At 36.7% G+C, this 20,896-nt stretch overlaps 1 protein-coding gene across 1 annotated transcript in view; it reads right to left on the bottom strand.

The window, feature by feature from the left end:
• Positions 1-630: 630 nt before the first annotated feature.
• Positions 631-20,896, bottom strand: part of disp3 (dispatched RND transporter family member 3) — a 71,302-nt gene continuing 51,036 nt past the window's right edge. The window contains exons 13-21 of the mRNA XM_051902247.1: positions 15,940-16,113; positions 15,630-15,756; positions 13,709-13,884; positions 12,468-12,594; positions 12,239-12,384; positions 9,660-9,819; positions 9,297-9,410; positions 4,754-4,929; positions 631-3,805 (exon numbers count right to left, since the gene is read on the bottom strand). Coding sequence (XP_051758207.1) covers positions 3,461-3,805; positions 4,754-4,929; positions 9,297-9,410; positions 9,660-9,819; positions 12,239-12,384; positions 12,468-12,594; positions 13,709-13,884; positions 15,630-15,756; positions 15,940-16,113 — 1,545 coding nt within the window. The 3' untranslated portion in view covers positions 631-3,460. The remainder of the gene's footprint in view (positions 3,806-4,753; positions 4,930-9,296; positions 9,411-9,659; positions 9,820-12,238; positions 12,385-12,467; positions 12,595-13,708; positions 13,885-15,629; positions 15,757-15,939; positions 16,114-20,896) is intronic.

Below are 20,896 nucleotides of genomic sequence, written 5' to 3'. Positions count from 1 at the left end.
TGATGTATCCATAAAAGACTGATGTTAGCTCCATCACATGCCTTTTTGTGGAGAATCTTGTAGAGACTCAGGAAATTTCAGGGGACACATTTCACCCCGAAATCAAATGGAAAAAAAAAAAAGTATGCTAAGGTAATATATTTTGCATAAAGAAAATGAAGCACATGTAACCAACCATGCAACCATTGTCAGTATATATTACTATTGTAATCAAACATCATGCTTATTGTACTAAAATGATCTTTTAATTAATTTTTGTTATTGTGTCCACACAGGATTTTTGTATTATAGAATTTGGTGAAGGAATGTGCTTTAGTATGGAAGCTTGTTTCTGCCACGGATTAAAACAATTTAAAAGATAACTGCGACTTTTTATCTTTTTATTTCTCACAATTACGAGTTTACATCTCGCAATTCTGACTTTTTTCTCGCAATTGTGTTTATATCTCACAATTCTGACTTTTCTTAGAATTGTGAGATATAAACTCACAATTACGAGAAAAGAGTCGTGATGTAAACTCGTAATTGTGAGATAAAAAGTCACAATTACCTTTTTTTATTTTTTATTCAGTGGCGGAAACAAGCTTCCATAGCTTAGCTTATGACAATTTGGCAAAAAAAAAAAAAAAAAAATATCCTAAATAGGTTTTATTTTCTTGATGCAAAATGATTTTCTACATAATTTTAAGATGAAAATGTATCTGCACATTTCTTTGTGAGATTCACTGTCAGAATGTACTGTATGGTGTGCAAGTCTAAATATGTGAATATTTCTCTACAATAATCCTTTATCCTGAAAAGGTGTCGCAGAAAACCACCCAAGTTAAGCAGATAGTGTTGTGAAGATAAACTCTTTGCGGTTTGTAAATTCCTGCACGCAGAGGGCACTGGAGCGCAGTGGAGAGCTTTTAGGAGGACAGCGAGTGTCTGTGGATTTCTTCTGAAGTGCTGTATTATTTCCAGACTGCCGGTTAGGAGGTCAAATGATCAGGCTGATTGAAGGTCTGTTGATTGAATGACTTTGTGTGTCTATATGTTTTGAAAGACAGATCAATGGTAACAATCAAAACAGATAAAGACATCAGGGTAAGTGGATCCGTTTGGTGTGCAGAAACACGAATACGAACAGTGGTTTCACTGGGAATTTTAACAAAACACATCAGAAGCACAGCATTACTCTGCAGAACTCAATGTTTAACCAGAATCTTACAAAAGCCAGCATGAAATTCACCATGATTTTACACTTTTATCAAAAGTCCAGACACAAAAAAACAACTTTTATCATGTTTACTTTGAAATATGATCGGCACTGCAACTCTCCTCAACGGTTTTCTGACAAATACAAAACAATATACAGTAACCTCTTACATTAAGGTAGGAAAATGTTGGTTGTTATGAGGAACAGAGACCTGGGACCTCATTTATAAAACATGCGTACGCACAGCTTTGAACTTGAAGAGTGTGCGTACGCTAAAATCCACTCCTACGTTTATATTTATAAAAACTGTTTTTGACATGGAAAAGAGTCCTTGTGGCAGACAGCATGTTTTTTTTTTTTGTGCGTACGTTCGTTTTCTGAATCGCACGTATGCACGTTTTAGAAATGATCGTAAGATCAAATGTTGGATGGTTTCTACACAACATTTTATAAATAAGGCCCCTTGTTTCTGTTCCTTAAAGTCAACATAAAATCAGAATGGATCCTATTTACATTCCTGGCCTTATTGAGCATGTTATACGAAGAAGAAACCAACGCACTCATGAAAATTCATAACTATTTTATGTTTTGGTGCATTGGTGGCAACTTTATATGAATCTTATTCAGACATTTTCATATGATCTGCTTCCGCCCCTCTGAGGGTTAGGCTTAGGGGTGGACCTTCATGCTTTTTTCTAAAAATTGTAGGTTTTCATACAATTCAAACTGTATGAATTCAACACCAATTCACCAAACTGTATAACAGCTGTTTTCTCATGAGACTGAGTTGGAAAAAAACAAAACAAAAAAACGTTCCTTTTCTTCCAGTATTATAATTTATTATATAGTATTATGTAGTATTAATATAATAGTATTACATATGCTATTATAGTATTTAATATTTTTAATACTTTTATTCATTATTCATACTTATAGTCATTTTTATTGTTGTTAGCTTTAATTTCTATTTATTTTAGTTTTAGTAATTTTAGTACTTCAACATTTCTAATTTTCATTTAAGTTTTTTAAAGTGAAGTTTTTCATCTAATCATATTTTATTTTATTTTAGCTATAAAATAAACATTTTAATTTTTAACTTTTAGTTTTAGTTAAATAAGTTTCCTTCCTCTTCCGTTTCAGCCACCATAACCAAGGCTTTTTGGACTATACGATAGCCAATTAGCAATTTAGCATTGCGATAGGGTGAAATAAACTGGAGGGTAAACTTTCACTTTTCACCATCCAATCGATTTCTGATGGAACATGTTCCTGGATCAACGTTGCAATTCCAATCAACCAATCAGATTTGAGGGACAAGTTTACAGCTTTATGTCAAGATTAGGCTTAAAACCAGGGTTTGGTGCTCTTACATCTGTGCTATTCACCTATCATTTCCCTCTGATTTTAGGGATAAGTTATGGGTATGGTTAGGGATAGGGACTAAATTTTCAGACAGGAATGTTGTTCCAGGATCAACAAAATATGTTGACCCAGAAAGGCATCTAACTCGGCAAAATCAGGACGTGCACCAAATCCCGCCCTACTGTGTTTCCTAATATCCTGTATGACTCAGAAATATGTTCCATTGCAAAATTAAAACGGCTTGTGAATCATTTCTTGTTGACTTTAACCAAAATGTACAGTAGGGACATCTACATCTGGGGTTCAATTAATTCACTTTCGAGTTAAACACCAACGCTGTCACAACATCCCTCAAGGACGGTGAAAAAGTAGCTTCGTCTTTGACTTTCTTTCTCCTTCAGTGTTGTCCTGCTCCCGCACGCGAGATGAATTCACAGAATTCATGTTCTTCTCTTCAGGGACTTCAGGGCTTCATCACGCTTGAACCAATGTAAGACATGTCCTCACATCACTTCGGTCACTTCAGTTCAGGTTGTGAATAAAAAACAAAACATCAAGGAATAATCAACTCTTTTGGTCGTACATTAATGCAAATCCCTGACAGATCGATTTATGATAGCAAAGAGTTATTCGCCTAAATGTGCCCGACATCATTTCCCACGTCTATCAGGGCTCGCTACCTTCATGCAGACTGTTCACTATTCACACACAGGGTTTCCTAATTTCTAACAGTGTGCCACATATGTTAAATACTTCATTTTTTCCCGACTTGCTTCCTAATGAGTTCTTGTTCACGTATGTTGTCTCAACTCACAAACAAATCACAGTTGCACACTTGAAATCCACCTGGAATGAGGTTCCTCGGTCTGAAACGGGTGCAGGAGGGATTCGCCGTGTGATTTAGATCAGTGTGTCAGGAGCAAACTGTGATCCGGTCCACCAAAGCAGACCTCCGCAGACACCCATGATCAGGACCGCCAGAGCAGCTTTGAGCACGGCTCTGGGGGGCCGAGTGAAGTCGGCGGGTCCCATTGTCGCCAGTAGCGCGGTAGTGACCGTGAGAGTGAACGCGATGGAAATTGCCGTGTTGATGGCCACAATCTGACCAAACTTGGCGAAAGGCACGATGACACAAAAAAAGAGTGGAATGGTTGAAATCACCGTAGTGACGGCACTAGAAACTATGGCAACACCCACGTGATTGGCTGCTTCAAGGGTCCGTAGCTGCCGTTTGATGGAGGAGTCCTGTAAGCCAAAGCAGAAGGAATGACACTTGTGAAAACTCTTCGTATTAACATTCCCCTCACGCAAAAAAAACACTCTCACCTTGTCTTTTTCTTTCTGTTTCATGACTCTTGCTTTGGTGTCATGTCTGATAGACTTACTATCTTTTAAATCAAGAAGTGTGAATCATCATGTTTAGCTGTTTTGTAAATCTGTCGGCAATTAAATTCACAATACTAGAGAGATGTGAAGCTTGAGGAAAGGAATGGTGGGAACAGAGCAGAATATAGGATCAGACGTGTTTATCTCATCAGTATGCTGACATTTCTCCTAGTCACTGGGTTTGTGCTCAGTAACAGCAGGATTTCTCCATAATACTGCAGTCAGAATGAATCAGTGTGTTTTAGTTTTTGTCTTGAGTTAAACGGATGTGAGTAAAAGATCCGGGTAGTCATATAGTAGACACGGTAAAAACGTCAAGGCACAACCACACCTAAAGGTAGCTATAAATCTAATGATAATAAATGCTTTATTACTGTGTTATAATATAATGCATCAAGTATACCGTCATAATCCATTTTTTAAACAGGGCTTCATTAAGTTCTCTGTCTGCTATTATTTATAATGCCATATAGAATGGCACGTACGACTGCAAACATTTTGCTTTTAATGTAGGAGATGTTGTATTATCCAGGCTAGCTTATACTACACCAATTTAAATGACTTCCCTGGAGCATGCCAGGGTTCAGTGCCTTGCTCTAGGGCACAATGGTGGGAGGAAATCCCAGCATCTTAACAGCTGAAGTGATGTCCCAAACTGGGATCCAACCAAGCTTTGGTGTTACGTGCCCAGATCACTACCAATAAAAAGGTTAGGGATGTGAATATATCATAAAACAGTTCCATTTCAACATCACAGGAGATGTTTTGACACATTTGTTGAGTAATGGAGTAAAGTGTAAATCATACCGAACTTTGATTAGCCAGTCCTGAAGTTTCAGGGTCCCCCGCCAGTAGATAGCCTTCCACAAGATGCAGGCAATAGTCCACCGAAGAGCCCACCAATATGGAGAGAGAAATGGCTTCAACTGCACCCATCTCCCACCCGAGCCAATACATCACCGCCACCACCAGACACACCATACCTGCCAGTGCCAACACACACACGTTATTAAGTCATTTCAAGATATATAGAGGACCTAAAAGAGGACTGCATTTCCTGAAGCATCATTAGCCAACTATGGTCGCAAGTTCCGTCGTTACCAACATAGTTCAATGGTTTTGCGTTTCTCGAAACCATAGTTCCATGAAAATTCGCAAACAGTATCTCAAACTTGTGTGGTTGGAACTACAGCGCTCGGGCTGTGGTTAGAAACACAGTTTCTTGTTAAATGACATATGGACTTAAATAGATCATGTTCTTGGGCACAATAAGCAACTTAAAGGGTTAGAGTTCACCCAAAAATGAAAATAATGTCATTTATTACTCACCCTCATGCCGTTCCACACCCGTAAGACCTTCGTTTCGTTACCTAAGACAATCGGAGTGTTATGAATCAGCGTGTCGAATCAGCGGTTCGGAGCGCCAAAGTCATGTGATTTCAGCAGTTTGGCGGTTTGACAAGCAATCCGAATCATGATTCGATACGCTGATTCATAACGCTCCGAAGCTTCCTGAAGCAGTGTTTTGAAATCGGCCATCACTATATAAGTCGTTATTTTGTTTTTTTGGCGCACCAAAATAGTTTTAGGATTAGTTCACTTTAAAATTAAAATTAGCCCAAGCTTTACTCACCCTCAAGCAATCCTAGGTGTATATGACTTTCTTCTTTCTGATGAACACAATCGGAGTTATATTAATAAATATCCTGACGCAACCAAGCTTTATAATGGCAGTGAACGAGACCAACCAGTATGAAGCTCAAGAAAGTGCTTCCATCCATCATAAACATACTCCACACGGCTCCGGGGGGTTAATAAAGGCCTTCTGCAGCGAAGCGATTGTATAAGAAAAATATCCATATTTAACAACTTATAAAGTAAAATATCAAGCCTCCGCCAGACTGCCTTCCATATTCAACTTAGCAAGAAAGTGTAACGCCACTCGCAGTTCTAAACGCTTACACTACGTCCTACGCCTCCTATTCAACTTACGACAAAAGCGGAGATCTAGCAGAAGTTATCCACCTGCACGTGACATCATTAAAGGATTAGTCCACTTTCAAATTAAAATTTCCTGATAATCTACTCACCCTTATGTCATCCAAGATGTCCATGTCCTTCTTTCTTCAGTCGAAAAGAAATTAAGGTTTTTGATGAAAACATTCCAGGATTTTTCTCCTTATAATGGACTTCAATTGGCCCCAAACGGTTAAAGGTCAAAATGACAGTTTCAGTGCAGCTTCAAAGGGCTTTAAACGATACCAGACGAGGAATAAGGGTCTTATCTAGCGAAATGATCTGCCATTTTCTAAAAAAAATAAAAAATTATATACGTTTTAACCATAGACGCTCATCTTGAACTAGCTCTCTTCTTCTTCTCTATTAGAATTCCGGCAGTGTAGACGGTGATAAGTGTATTACTGCCCTCCACAGGTCAAAGTTTGAACTAACTGTTATATACTTATTGTTAGGGATGAGGGTGAGTAAATTATCAGGAAATTTTTATTTTAAAGTGGACTAATCCTTTAACAACAGCTAGTTCCTGTCTCTATGAAGCCCCACCTTACGAAAAGTGCAATGTGCTCTGATTGGTCGGCTGGACCAGTGTGTTGTGATTGGTCAACTGCTTCGAGCGTGTTACGGAAATGTCACGCCCCTTACCATAACCATGAGTATATTGTGAAAACTCAAGACTACAATGGAGGCGTTTCAGGGAGGTCAGTGCTTAATGACATACAGAATAACTCTCTTTGAAGTGACTTTGCACTTTGTAACTTTACAGAACGTTTTCGTGTTCAAACAGGAACGTTACACACTAAAAATGTAAAAAAGCATAATAGGTCCTCTTTAAACTGCTCAAAAACACTCTGGTTCTGTTCTCCCTTTTCACTGTTTTTATTCCTTCCTCTACTTGAATTCAAGCATCATTGCACATTTTTGAAATCTATTTCCTTGTTTAGTTGGACACATCGAAGTGGGATGATTTTCCGAGTCTCTTTTCATTTCACATAATTTGTATATTCGTTCAGTCTGAGTAATCACTTGTAGTGATAATATTCCCGGCTGAAAGCAAGTTAAATTACGGTCATGTCTGGCATATTGAATTAACATATAAATGAGATGGGAATAGAGCTGCACATTTCAAAGGCAATGATTTTCACCATCAGTACATATTACATGAGTCAATTAAATTCAACAGAATGGAAGAAACAGGCATTTGATGGCACCGTCCAAAGGGGGAGGCTTAAGTATCCTCAATGAAAATTAGTTGGTCGTAATAAATGGTGGTAAACTATATCAAAGAGATACAGTAAATCAAAGAGCGACTCTCACGCAAACATGTCCAGGTCACATTTCATGCAAAAATAAAATAAAAAGATCCTCTAAAGAAAAACGTTTTAGATTTTTTGCATTGTAACTAATTGCTATTATAAGCACATTTGCTTTAATGCATCTGGGTGTCGTCCATTTGATTTTTTTAGGGGCCAAGCACCGAAGGTGCGTAGGCACCTATTGTAATCGTTGGTGTTCTTCTTCTGTTTCCGCTCTGGAAGTCTATGACAGCCCATAGAACCGCTTGCGGGAAAGTTATGAAATTTGGCACACTGACAGAGTACAGTCTGAACTGTCACCATAGGAAATATCTAACTCAAACCCTCTAGCGCCACCAACTTTTTAACCATAAGGGCTAGAAACAAAATTCTTTTTTTCCTCTAAATCCTTGGCTCAAGACGATTTCACACATTTTTTGCACGTCATGAATCCGTTGCTCTGATTTTCACAAAAATTGAACCAGATCATCTTCAGACCATGCTGACACAAAGTTATGGAATTCAAGTCGATTTGTCAAACCATTTTTCGAAAAACCAAGAACGAATTTTATGTTACGCTTGCAGAAATGGATGCAAGGCTGTATCTCCTCAACGCTTTATTGTATTCAGACCAAACTTGGTCCATGTCATCACAAGCATGACCTGAGGGTAACTGCTGCGTTTCTGCACTTCGCCACCTACTGGTCCGGAGATATGAAAAATGGCTATTTTTGCCTTTAACTTCTAATCGGTTTGCCCAAAAATCATAAATTTGTCTTGTTAGATTCAGGGCATCATGATGAGTCGAATGATATCCAATGTTTCCATATCGGATTATGCATTAGCGTATCGGTCTGAAACTCAGTATGGGTCATCAGCACGCTGTCTTGAAGGAGCCTGAGAAGTTTCAAGCCAGCGCCACCTAGTGGTAAAATCAAATATTCAAATGCTTATAACTTTAGGTGTGGTCAACTTATTACGAAACTCGGTGTGTGTCATCAGCGTGCCCTGACAGTACTCAAAAGGTTGTGAGACCTTATTAACCAGTCTTCTGGTCAAATGTTATAATGAAATTTTAAAAAATGCTGATAGCTTTTGATTAATTTAACCTTTTGTCATGACACTGGTCTTAATAGATTCCTTGGGTTAGATAATCTTCAGACTATGCCGGCAAAAAGTTACGGATTTTGTCACAAAACTTTTTTCGTATAGTGCAGCAACAAATTTGAGGCATGATGCCAAAACGACTCTGAGGCTGTATCTCTGCACTGCTTTGCCCTATTGACACCAAACTTTGCATGTTTCGTTGTCACCTTACTCTAACCACACCACATCAGTTTGGTCACAGCGACACCTATTGGTCGACTGTGATAAACCTTTCAATCATATTTCTAATGCCAATTTGCCTAAAATCATCCTAAAATGTCGTTACTTGCTTGTTGTTGCAGCTGGTCTGACGCCTCCAGCCATGTTGGCATGGCTTATTGTGCTCTTTGTGCTTGGCCCCGATAATTGCTGCTTGCAGCTATTTATTTTCATTTAATTTTTTTGTAATTGTTCTACCAATGTTTCTCATATACAGTAATAGTGTTATTTTACAATCATTTATATATTCTTACAGTATTTATTAATATTTTGAATTAGCTTTTATTTTTGTATTTTACAGTTTTCATTTTAGTTTAAGTAATTTTGTTATGTGCTTTTGTCATTTTTATTAGTTTTTTAAAAAAAAAATATGTCTATTTAGCTTTAATTTATTTGTATTTTAATTTGAGTATTTTAGTGATTTTAGAATTTCAACTTCATTTTATTTCAGTTACATTTTATTTATGTACAAATATTTTACAATTTGAATAATCCATACATTTTTTTTGGCATCACAAAGTTAATTTCGGAGTAAAATTTTGACGTAATTTTCTTTGTGCGCAATATAATTTTTTTTTTTTCTGTGATTTTTGGGTTGAAATTATATACTAACAGAAATAATATTAATAGTTAATATTTGTACAGTGTACAATGTTTGCAAAGGTATGACATACCCAGAATGCTCAGCAGGATTGGCAGCAGCAGAAGTGGATGTGCAGTAAACACAGCTACTGATGCGATGCAGATGGCAAGTGACAGCAGGAGACTGTAGAGGGCGCTCTCTACACCTACAGTCAAGGGGTAGTGCATAAAGATGAGATCAGGGAGGGAGTCAGTCTATGGTAAATGAAATATAAATAGAGAATCTGAATGCAGATTCATTATTGTCATTTGTTGAGAGTGAGGTTAATGAGCACTCATGTTAATGATGTCTGCGCCTCAGACTAATCGCTCTTAAATTGCTCATTTATTCAAGCAGAGCCATTTTTATCAAAGCTGGTTTCTGTCTTTGCCATGTTCTATTTTTGCTCTCTTGCCTATAATTTCCATGAAGATCTGTTTCCAGTGTTGGCAGGTCTGGAAGCCTCTTCTCAAGGCAGACGACGCTGGGAGTGATGCAAGCTGCTTCTGCAGGAAGCTCTCCCATTGGAGGAAATCAGAGTGAGTCTGAAACGAAGACTTTCCCTTGTAGGTGGTCTGAATCATAGAGACAATGAGAAAGAGTAAGAGGCATAAAATTAGGAATGAGAATGAGAAAGAGGCATAAAAATGCTTAATAACCTGGAGTATGAAGTCAAGTTATAAAAATGATGCTGCCACCAGTGTTGGGGGTAACGCATTACAAGTATTGATATATACATTGATATAACAAGTAACTGATTATTCAGAATATAATATATTTTAAACAGTGCTGGGTAGATTGCTTACAAAATGTAGTCGGTTACTGATTACAAAATTAAATGGCAAAAATTGTAGTTAGTAATGTAATCCATTACATTACACATTTAAGGTAATATAATCTGACTACCTTTAGATTACTTTTAGATTACTTTTGACCTCTCGTTGATCACATTGATTTGAATAGGATAATCTTGTACCATATTGATATAAAAAGAAAAAGAAAATATATTCCATTCTTTGTTATCAGCAACATGAAGTGCATTAAACATTACATTAGGTCAGGGTTTCTCAGACTGGGTTTGTGAAAGAGCTGCAGGGGGTTCATGAATTTAATGTAAAACTATAAAGTAATTATATCATAAAATAATCAATAATAAATAATTTTAAAATAAAAACAATCAAAATAAACACTTACTAAAAAATATTTTAAAAATATATTTTGTTTACCCGCATGTCATCAGAGAACTATGAACTTAATTTTATTATTTATTTGTATTATTCAGACCGTATTCTTATTATAAATTATGTGAATTTGTACATTTTAATGTGTTTGAAAGTCAAAAGCCTTCCAAAGACAGTAATACTGGTTAAATAACTCACTGAGTAATAATTCAAATAATATTTGTGTTTGTCAGGAGCTGATTAGATATGCAATGTTGCAGTGTTGAGAAAACACATGAAGTCAAATGATTTCTGTAAATGCAGTGATCAGATGGTGTGTGGGTCTCAGTTTTCAGTGATAGTCACATGACTAGCGGCTGGTCTGTGAGCGATTCCACAAACCTGAAAGACCTTCTGAATGTATATAAGCAGCAGGCTTTTTAGAAAAGAAAATTTAAAAGATAAAAAAGAAGTAGTAGGGGGAATCAATGAATTATGAATAATTTACTGCTATTGTAAGAATAACGTAATCATGTAATCAAAAAAAAAAAAAAAACTAGTCTGATTACAAGTTTTTTTTTTTAAATATAATATAATCTAATTACAATTAATTAATTTTTGAAATCTGATTATGTAATCTAGGATTACATGTAATCAGTTACTACTCATTACTGATTGTAAATGTGTAAAAACATTAAAAAGTAACACAAAAGTAGCAGAACGCAATACTTTTTTTTTTATAAAAAGTAATTAAATTACCTTTAAAAGTAAATTTCCCCAACACTGGCTGTCACACTCTCTAAAGCCGCTTTTCCACTTAAATTACCCAGGAACTTTGTTCCCCCCAGACCTGTTGCTGTCTGCGTTTCCATCGCGGTCTAAGGTACCTTGAAATTAGTCCGGTGATGTAGAACTGCGTGTGACTTTCCAGTTCCCACTGGATTTCGTCCTCCACATATAAGCTTAATAAAGCCTGAACCTCACTGTCTGTCCATCGGTCTTATTTTTAAACTCCATTGTAGAGATGTCAAAGGTACCGAATTTTAAAAATGTGATGCTTTGAGTGCTGTTAAGCAGATTCGTAAAGACCTCTAGTTGGCCATTGTGTTCACTCGCTCATCAGATATGCCTGTGATTGGCTACAATCATCAACACACGGGAGCGTTTGAAAGCACACGGAAGTGTTTGAATTTGAAAGCAGGAGCATTTGAAAGCAGGCCTGCTTTCAAACGCTGCCATGTGTATCTGTGTAAGCGCTCAGTGAAGAGTGTCATTAATGTTTATTTACAACATGTTTTTGAAGCGTTGATCATTGTAGCCAATCACAAACATATCTGATGAGTGCGTGAACACAATGGCCAATCAGAGGTGTTTATGAATCCACTCAACAGCGCTTAAAGCGTCACAAAAATGAAAATTTCAGTACCGACTTGGTACCGAAGTCGGTGCTTTTGACACTCCATTGTTGATTCGAATAGCAAACAACTCTTACTGCATGCACCGCAACAGACTTTAAAAAATGGTGGTTGAAATAAAATGCTGTGTGGAGTCAACTAATCAAAATGCTTCATGAACTCAACCAATCAGCATATTCCCACCCCCAAAAGGTTCTGAACTTTGAAAAAGTACTACCTTGCAAGCAGGGACTTTGTGAGGGGGAAATTTTTACCCAGAATTTCATTTAGACCCTGGTCCCACCCCAAAGTCCCTAATTCCTGGGGAAAGTTCCTGCAGTAGAAAAGCGGCTTTTAAGGGCAAAAAAGCACCATAAAATTAGTCCATTTGACTCAACAACATTTTTGTGTGAACTACTGAAATGCAGTAGTGAACTCACTGATTCAAAAGCCATAGAGATCCAGTGAACTCTACCACCTTGCATGCCCACTGCACCATGGGATAGCTGGCCAGGTAAGAGGTTGGGCTCAGGAAGAGAGTGACACTCTGGGTGAAGTAAGGGCAGAATGGATGTGAGGCTGTTTCCTGAAAGAGAGAAACAGGACGTGGTAAAACTGTGACAGATTGAAAGGGTATTTCAGAAGAACTCGCGGACGATTCTCCCTCACCTGATGGCAAACACTGAGCTCCACCAGGCTTCACCAGCTTGGTATTGGCACTGATGGCTTTGCACAGCTTGCACAAGTGCCCGATCTCATTAAACACATCAAAGTCTGGATCATAGATCACACTGCCCTTTGAGGGGGAGGAACGTCAACAATCATTCAATTAATAATTCATAAATCAGCTTCAAAGGAAAACAATCAATGTACAGACTGAGACCACATTAAAAATCAGGGGGGTTTTTCATTCAAACCTGCAAATAAACAAAACGTTTTTTGAACATTTTGAAAAGATAGAGTTAAAACGATAAAGAAATAACCCTGTAAATCCTGACGTACAAAATAAAAGTCCTAAAAATCTATTTTTTAAATAGAACCATTTAATGAACTTTTAGACAAAATATTTAAAAAATCTATTAAAAAAAGTTTTTGTTGAGTATCATATTTGATTTTATGGCTCCTATAGTATGATGAGAAAATTAAGCTCAGACTCGAGGAAAAAAAGAAGCAAACTAAGCTAAATATTCAATTTTGTGCAGTTGCTGATATTTATATGGCCAAAAAGAAAGATGACATTCTGAAAGCTTGTAATGTAAATCAATAAAATCTTCAAAACAGTATAGAGACTACTTATATATAAAATGCATACAAATATTAGTTGTCACTCTATATCTCACAATAATATGTCTTAGTAAGGTCATAATTAAATGCTTCGTTTTATGATCAAAGCTATGTAGTTTGTACTGAGGGGGCAAAACATATAATGCAATGTATAATGATGACTGAGAGATAAACAAATAAACCTTCCTCAAAAGCCTGATGTATCATATTTGATATTCACAACAAAAAAAAAAAGATAGATGGATAAACAAGTAAACCTAAGTTGTTTCAGTCCAGTAAGTTAACTTCAATACTAAAATCAGTAAAGATTTCACAGCACATAGACACGTGAACCATGACCTGAAGGGGGACGTTTTTAAAATTACACCAAAAGGCCTTTTACTTGCTAAAAAAAGTCTAAAATATCAATTAGATGACAGAAGGCATGTAGTAGATTATGTGCAACAGGTTATTCAGCAAAGCTTTGGGTTTATAATTAAGACATCTTAGAAATCTGTGCGTCAAATATGGTACAGTAGGCTTTATAAGGTTCTAGATCAAAAAATTCCTTAGTAAATTTGTGACTGATATAAAATAAGTCATTTTTCATTTCTGCACTCAGTGTAAATAGTTAAATTCTGTCGTACCAGGTCTCCAATAACATGGTTGTCTGAGCGCTGAGTGCGGTTGACCCCCAGTATGCCGAACACCACAAACACCATGGCACCAGTGTCCACTAGAGGGCGGACTGCTGGTTTCCCACATTCACCTCCACTGCAGGGGTTAAAGCCTGATGTCCTGGAGATCTTAATCTGGGTAGGAGCTGAGCAGATATAGAAGATGTATCTGATACTTTACAAAGAAAGAACAACTGGCAAACTATCATAAAAGAAAAGTATCCAGCATCTTCTGCAGAAGTTTGAGGCATATCGAAGGAATACTGATTCTTTCACAGCCATGAATCTACTTTTTTTTGAGAACCTAATATTTTTGCAAGAAAAACAGTACATTTTAAATGTGTATATCTGCCATCTGTTTGTCAACTACCCATTTTAAACAGATCTCAGTAGGAGATATTTTTAGGTTACTTATAAGGTCACTCATGTGTAGACCCTTGTGAAAAAGAAGTACACTTTAGCATACTTTTAAAAAGAGTTATTACTGCAGAAAGAATATACTTTAAAAGAATATACTGAAATGCAAACTAAATGTAATGTTTTCAGACACTTAAAGGATTAGTTCACTTTGAAATAAAAATCAGTCCGAGCTTTATTCACCCTCAAGCCATCCTAGGTGTATATGGCTTTCTTCTTTCTGATGAATATTATCACAGAAATATTAATAAATATCCTGACGCATCCAAGCTTTAAAATGGCAGTGATAGGGATCAATGAGTATGAGCTGAAGAAAGTGCATCCATCCACATCCATCCATCATAAACATACTCCACACGGCTCCGGAGTGTTAATAAAGGCTTTCTGAAGCGAAGCGATGCGTTTGTGTAAAAAATATCCATATTTAACAAGTTATGAAGTAAAATATCTAGCTTCCACCAGACCGCCTTCTGTATTTAAGTTACAAAGAAAGTGTAAACTGGTGTCACATCAGTTATACTTTTTCCGTAAGTAGAATAGGGAAGGCATAGGACGTAGTGTAAGCTTTGTAAGCTGCGAGAGTTTTACACTTTCTGCGTACTTTGAATATGGAAGGCGGTCTGGCAGAAGATAGATATTTTACTTCATAACTTGTTAAATATGGATAATTTTTTTTTTACACAAACACATCGCTTCAATGTGGAAATGAGGAAGTGCATGAGGAAATCAGAGCTGCTAACACAAGCTCTTGAAACTCCGCCCTCTTCTTGGGAGCAGCAGCTCATTTGCATTTAAAGGGACACACACAAAAACAGAGTGTGTTTGCTTACCCTTAAAAAGTGACAAATTTACCATGCTATAAAAAATTATCTGTGGGGTATTTTGAGCTAAAACTTCACATACACACTCTGGGGACATCAGAGACTTATTTTACATCTTGTAAAAGTGGGATTATATGACCCCTTTAATGCGACACAAGACAATTTACCAATTTACACCCTCTACAAAACGTGGATTAGTCAGTAAATATTAATCTGTGACATTTAATATTGGCTTTCATCACTATTTATGTTTGTCTTTCTACAGAAAAAAAATTAACACAATTAGTAACTTTAAGGAGTAACACGATATTGTAACGCATTACTTTTAAAAGTAACTTTCCCGAACACTGCATAACAAACTACAGTTAAAATAATAATCAAGTACTTTACATGTGCTTTAGTATGTTAGTAAACACATCAAAATATGTGTACTTCTTAAAGCATGACAAAACATTATTAAAACATGATTAAAAATGTACTTTAAGGTAAGACTTGACATTATTACAAAGTGCACTTTTTAAAAGTATACATAAGTGTCATGAAAATGCACAGTTAAGCAAGCGCACTTCTTTTTCACAAGGGGATGTTCTGGTATAACAAACTACAGTTGTAAAACCAAACAACTTCAAATATATTTAAAGCCACACATGTACCAGCAGGAAGTGGGGCGTAGAAGCTGCCCTGAGTGGGTCCATCAGGCCCAGAGCTGAACACACACCCCGGCGGCCCGTCACACACACGACTGGGGTACGGGCTGATGGTGTGTTGGGCAAAATAGAGCTTCCTGTCAAAAACATACACAAACAGGAGATCAATTACTGGATTATTATTATCCCTGATCATTTTCAGGCATTTGTTCAAATGGGGCACACACAGGGTTAAATGTTGCACAGTTGAGAAGCAATAAAAATTATTTCAATCAGTCACGGCTCATCTGTGAACATCACGTGTCCCCCCTCACACTCGCCTGCTGTGTTGCTGCTCAACCGAAGCCACGTAGAACTCAAACTCTGATCTCCAGCGACGGCCGCCGTCACATGACCGCAGTGTAAGCATCCAGCGAGGGCGGGGGTGATAGGCGTGAGACACACACACGGTCATCCGCGTGCTGAAGTTGCTATGGGGACTGCTGTAGGCCTGTTACCGTGACAACACATCGATCAGTGTTTGTCAGCTCAGATGGAATGGGGCTATAAGGGCAATTGAAGCATGCTGAGGTGATACGAACACACGGCTGCGCAAATTCCTCCGAGGATGATGGAATTCTGAGGCGTCGCAATAGATTACGTATATATTGAAAGCTTTGTTTTGTCACCGAGGCATTAGCAAACAGACGGTAATGGTTTTTGTCTGTATAGTGAAGGTATTAAGCAATGTGAAAAACACATTTGCCAGCCATAATTATGTTTTCAAGAAAATGGCTTATCACAGCTGTCTCGCGACACAACTGTTTGTGCTTGTAGAAACCGTTGTTTCCTTTTCTTTGCTTAATGGAGAATATTCAACCGGCAGTCATGCGAGCCTCTGTGTGTAAATGTTTGCCAGAGTAAGGCAAAAACCAATAGTTGGCTTTTTTTCCAATTAATTTATGTGAATATGAATTGAATTGATCACGGCTCACGGGATGTTGAACTGGAATGACAGGAAGAAGAATTTACTGCAATTCAGAGAAACTCAACAGTTGCACAACAGACAAATTTCATTAGTTAAGGCCAGTTCACAGCAAGGACGATAAAGAGTTTTTCTGAATATAAAAGAACATTACCCTTGGAATCACTTATAAGCTAATATAGTTTTCATTATAGTTATCTATATTGTAATCATTCTTGGTGTGAACGGGCCTTTAAACAGTGGGCAATTAAATAATTATTAAATAAAATTATTAATTTCGCTAATTATTCCCTTATGTAAAAAAAAAAAAAAAAAAAAACAATTCTCAACTGATCAGATTTATTTCAATACTGTCAAAATATTAAATAAACCCATAAAACCCATAAAAGGTTTTGTTTTTGCCACACAAAATATTCACCACATTGTTTTCAGATTCAAATTTTTAATAAAAAAATATCAAAATTTGAATCTGTGTTTATATTACATAAATTAGTAAAATTAAAGTTATAATTAAATATAATATAAAATAAATATGTACAAATACAAATTCAAATTTGTTTCAAGCACTGGTTATTTACCAGAAGAATGTAATGTTTTAACGAAAGTCCTTATGTTGAGTGTACAGTGTTGTTATTGTTAATTAAAAACTAAAACTTATAAAAAATAATTTTCATTAATTGAAATAAACCTGAAATTAAATAATGAAAAACTTCAAATGATGAAAAACTTGAAGAAATGTTGCCTTGGCAACTGAAATAAAAGTTTAAGCAATAAAATTAAGTAAAACTGAAATAAAAATAAATTAAAGCTAAATAAAAATTTAAAATTTAAAATTAAAAATACAGCTGCAAACAGCAATTAAAGGGTCAAGCACAAAAAAGGCATGATGAGTTATGCAAGCATGGCTGGAGCATCAGACCAACTGCAATTTTAGATGATTTTAGATGATTTTAGTCAAAATGGCTGAAAAATCTTAAGTAGTAATATGACTTAAAGGTGCAATATGTAATATTTTCTGTCCGCTAGAGGTCGCTAGAGGCCTATTCAAAACAAAGGCGTAGCTTGATGACGCCAAGTTTGAGCGCAGAATCTTCACCTCAACGGCCGGTGGAAAAGGACTCGGGAAGAAATCATGTTCATGGATGCGATTATTAACATTACTGTAGTATGAAGCAGAGCAGGACTGAGTTTTGTGGGAGCTGAACGAGGCCGCTGGAGCGATTGCGCAACACACGCCGCGAGCAGATAAACTTTTATTATGACACAGTCGCCGGTGCTGCTTCCGTTTTTCCGGTCATGAGTATGAGGTAACGCAGCTCTGTTTATCATATTAGATACATTTGAGTGTGTTGAAAATGTAATAACGTCACTCTGAGCGTTCGCTCGGCGGCTGCTGTGAGACACTGTTGCACACTGCAGTAAGATAGATCGATTTTAGAATATCATATTAAATGCTGGATGGCTTGTGTTGATAAATGGCATGCAATTAATTTTAAAACGTATTGTATGATGGAGAAAATTCTGTATTACCGTTACTAAAAATAAAGCTGCATCTGATTATGCTATGTTAGCTACTTCACAAAATAGTGATTTTCTCTGAGGCATGGTACTCGCAAAAAAATCAAGAAAATTAGATTTAAACAATAAGGCTAAACGTGTTGAACTACATAACAATAATTAGTTTTCTGTCTATAAATATATCAAAACAGTTGTTCCCTTGTCTATTAAAACATGTAAATATTAAAGTGTCTTTCTATGGTTTCTACAAAATAAAACCGGAAACCGAGGGTAACGCAGGTATGACGCAATTGACAGGAGACTCCTCACATGTCCCGGAGCTTTGGTTAAAATTGCAATTTTCTCATGATTTACAAATAGTTGCAAACATTTGGGATATTGTAAGTACTCAGTGAACAAAATATATAACACTGGCCTAGTGGTTTTTAGATATTTTACTGCAAAATTCTTACATATTGCACCTTTAATTGCTTATCACTTTCGACCAATAGGTGGCGTTGTAACCAAATTGATGTGATGTGGTCAGTGTGGGTGACAGTGATGCACACAAACAAAGCCTTGTAGAAATAAAGCCTCAACAGTCATTTTGGCATCATGCCATCAACTTAGTTGCTTTGTTACTTTTTGCTGGCATTGATCTGATTCAGAAAAAGTAGGTTTTAAGTAGGTTTTTCTTTTAGAAAAAGTAGGTTTTCAAGTAAATTCAAAATGGCGGACAGCAAGTTCGACCGACTATGGCATAATGGATATCACTGTTCTCGGTATGACTTAAAGGGAAAATATGTAAGATATTTATATTAAAATATCCAAAAACCACTTGCACAGTGTTATATATTTCGCTCAGCTGTGTACTTTCATCATCCTAAATGTTTCCAAGAATTTGTAAATTCAGAGAAATTCACAATTTTAAATAGTGCCCGTCCCTCCCTTGTCACTTGTCGCCTGTCAGTGACGTAATATCTGCGTTATCCCTGGATTCCTTGTACTGCATAGTAACCAGGGCAACAGACAGGCACGCTGTTGTTGTTTCGTTCAAACACTATGGACCATGGCAAGCTAACTTTGGGACAAAAGGAGAAATAAAACGAGGAACAATATTGGCGTGGTGTTTCCGAGATGGTGAGAGCTTTGCAACAACTTTGACTTGACAGAACCCGACGCCGCTCTTGCACGTTGTTAAACAAGGTAAGCAAATGTAGGCTACATAAGACTAATATAGCTAACCACGATGAAATGTTAGAATATCATCAGTGTGATATTCTAATGTTGATCTAGCTTATTGTTAGTCTCATACACATACAGCAAACTAATACATAGAATAACATTACAACTTTCAATGCAGTTTAGTATGATAGTGTAACGTGAGACCAAGTGAAACAGTGCTGTGTTACCTCACAATTTTAACTCATCAAATAAACTGATCTGTATTAGTAGTATTTCAGCTTTGCAAGTAGTTCGGTAGAATGAAATGTCCTCATTCCTTTATATTTACATTTACATTTACATTTATTCATTTGGCAGACGCTTTTATCCAAAGCGACTTACAAGTGAGGAATACAACAAGCGAGTCGTCATGACGAGGCAAATAGACACAAAAAGTGCTCACAATACAAGTCTTAGGTAATGCTCAGAGTATCATAAGCTACAATAGAGAGGGGTTAGAGGAAGTGAAAGGATAGGTATAAATATTTAGGTATAATTTTTTTTTTTTTTTTTTTTTTTTAAGATGAGGTTAAGTGCTCACGAAAGAGATGAGTTTTCAGCTGTCTTTTGAATATTGCCAGGGATTCTGCATTCCGGATAAAGGCAGGAAGATCGTTCCACCAGCAAGGAACAGTGAACGAGAATGTCCTGGAGAGATATATCCCGAGACTCGCATGCGGCAATGATATCTGTCTCTCATTAGCAATCGCGCCCGCGATTCTCGGCCACTTTATACCACAGTCATGTTAAAAACATGAATGCATTCACTCATCCATAAACATTATTTCGCCATAAACATTAGATCCATCAGAATGATGACTGTTCTATAAGCCCACGCTCATTCACTGCGTCATCAATCTACACCTTTGTTATTGTTTTGAAGAGTTTAGGGACCCCTAGCGGCGAAAAAAACATACTGTGCCTTTAAGGAATCTATCAGGAAAATTTGCATATTTTTCAATAAAATAAGCAAAATAAATCAAAAGCATTCATTACATTTTTTGAGTACCTTCAAGGCATCATGCCGAACACACATACCGAGTTTTGTAATGCTACGCCAATGCGTTCGTGAAATATAGCATTTTGCGACAAAATTCAAAAAGGCTGACACGGTGAAAATTAGATATTGTTTGACTTGGCATGCCACCCCAAATCTAAAGAGACTTGATTTTTGGTCAAACTATTCAGAAGTTATAAGCAAAAATAGCCATTTTTCATATCTTCTGACCACTAGGTGGCACTGTGCAGGTACCCTCAGGAATAGCCTTAGATAAAGCCTCACGTCTTTAGTGTACTCTTTGTCAAATTTGTTTGCAAATTATTCAATAATTAGCTTGAATTCCGTTACTTTTTGTTGGCATGGTCTGAAGATGATATTATTTGATTTTCATGAAAATCAAAGCAAGGGTCTAAGAGGAGCTCGAAAAAGTAGGTTTTTCATGAAATTCAAAATAGTGGAAAAAATGTAATGATGGAAAATTAGGGCATAGGGTGAATTCGGTGCTTTGCCCCTAATAATAAGAACACTAATGGATACAACAGGTGCCTACGCACGTTCTGTGCTTGGTCCCTAATAAAAATGACAAAA

The sequence above is a fragment of the Ctenopharyngodon idella genome, chromosome 8, assembly GCF_019924925.1.
Source record: "Ctenopharyngodon idella isolate HZGC_01 chromosome 8, HZGC01, whole genome shotgun sequence".
Lineage (NCBI taxonomy): Eukaryota > Metazoa > Chordata > Actinopteri > Cypriniformes > Xenocyprididae > Ctenopharyngodon > Ctenopharyngodon idella.
Note: the sequence above shows the minus strand (reverse complement) of the source record. Positions and strands in the feature narration are given on the sequence as shown.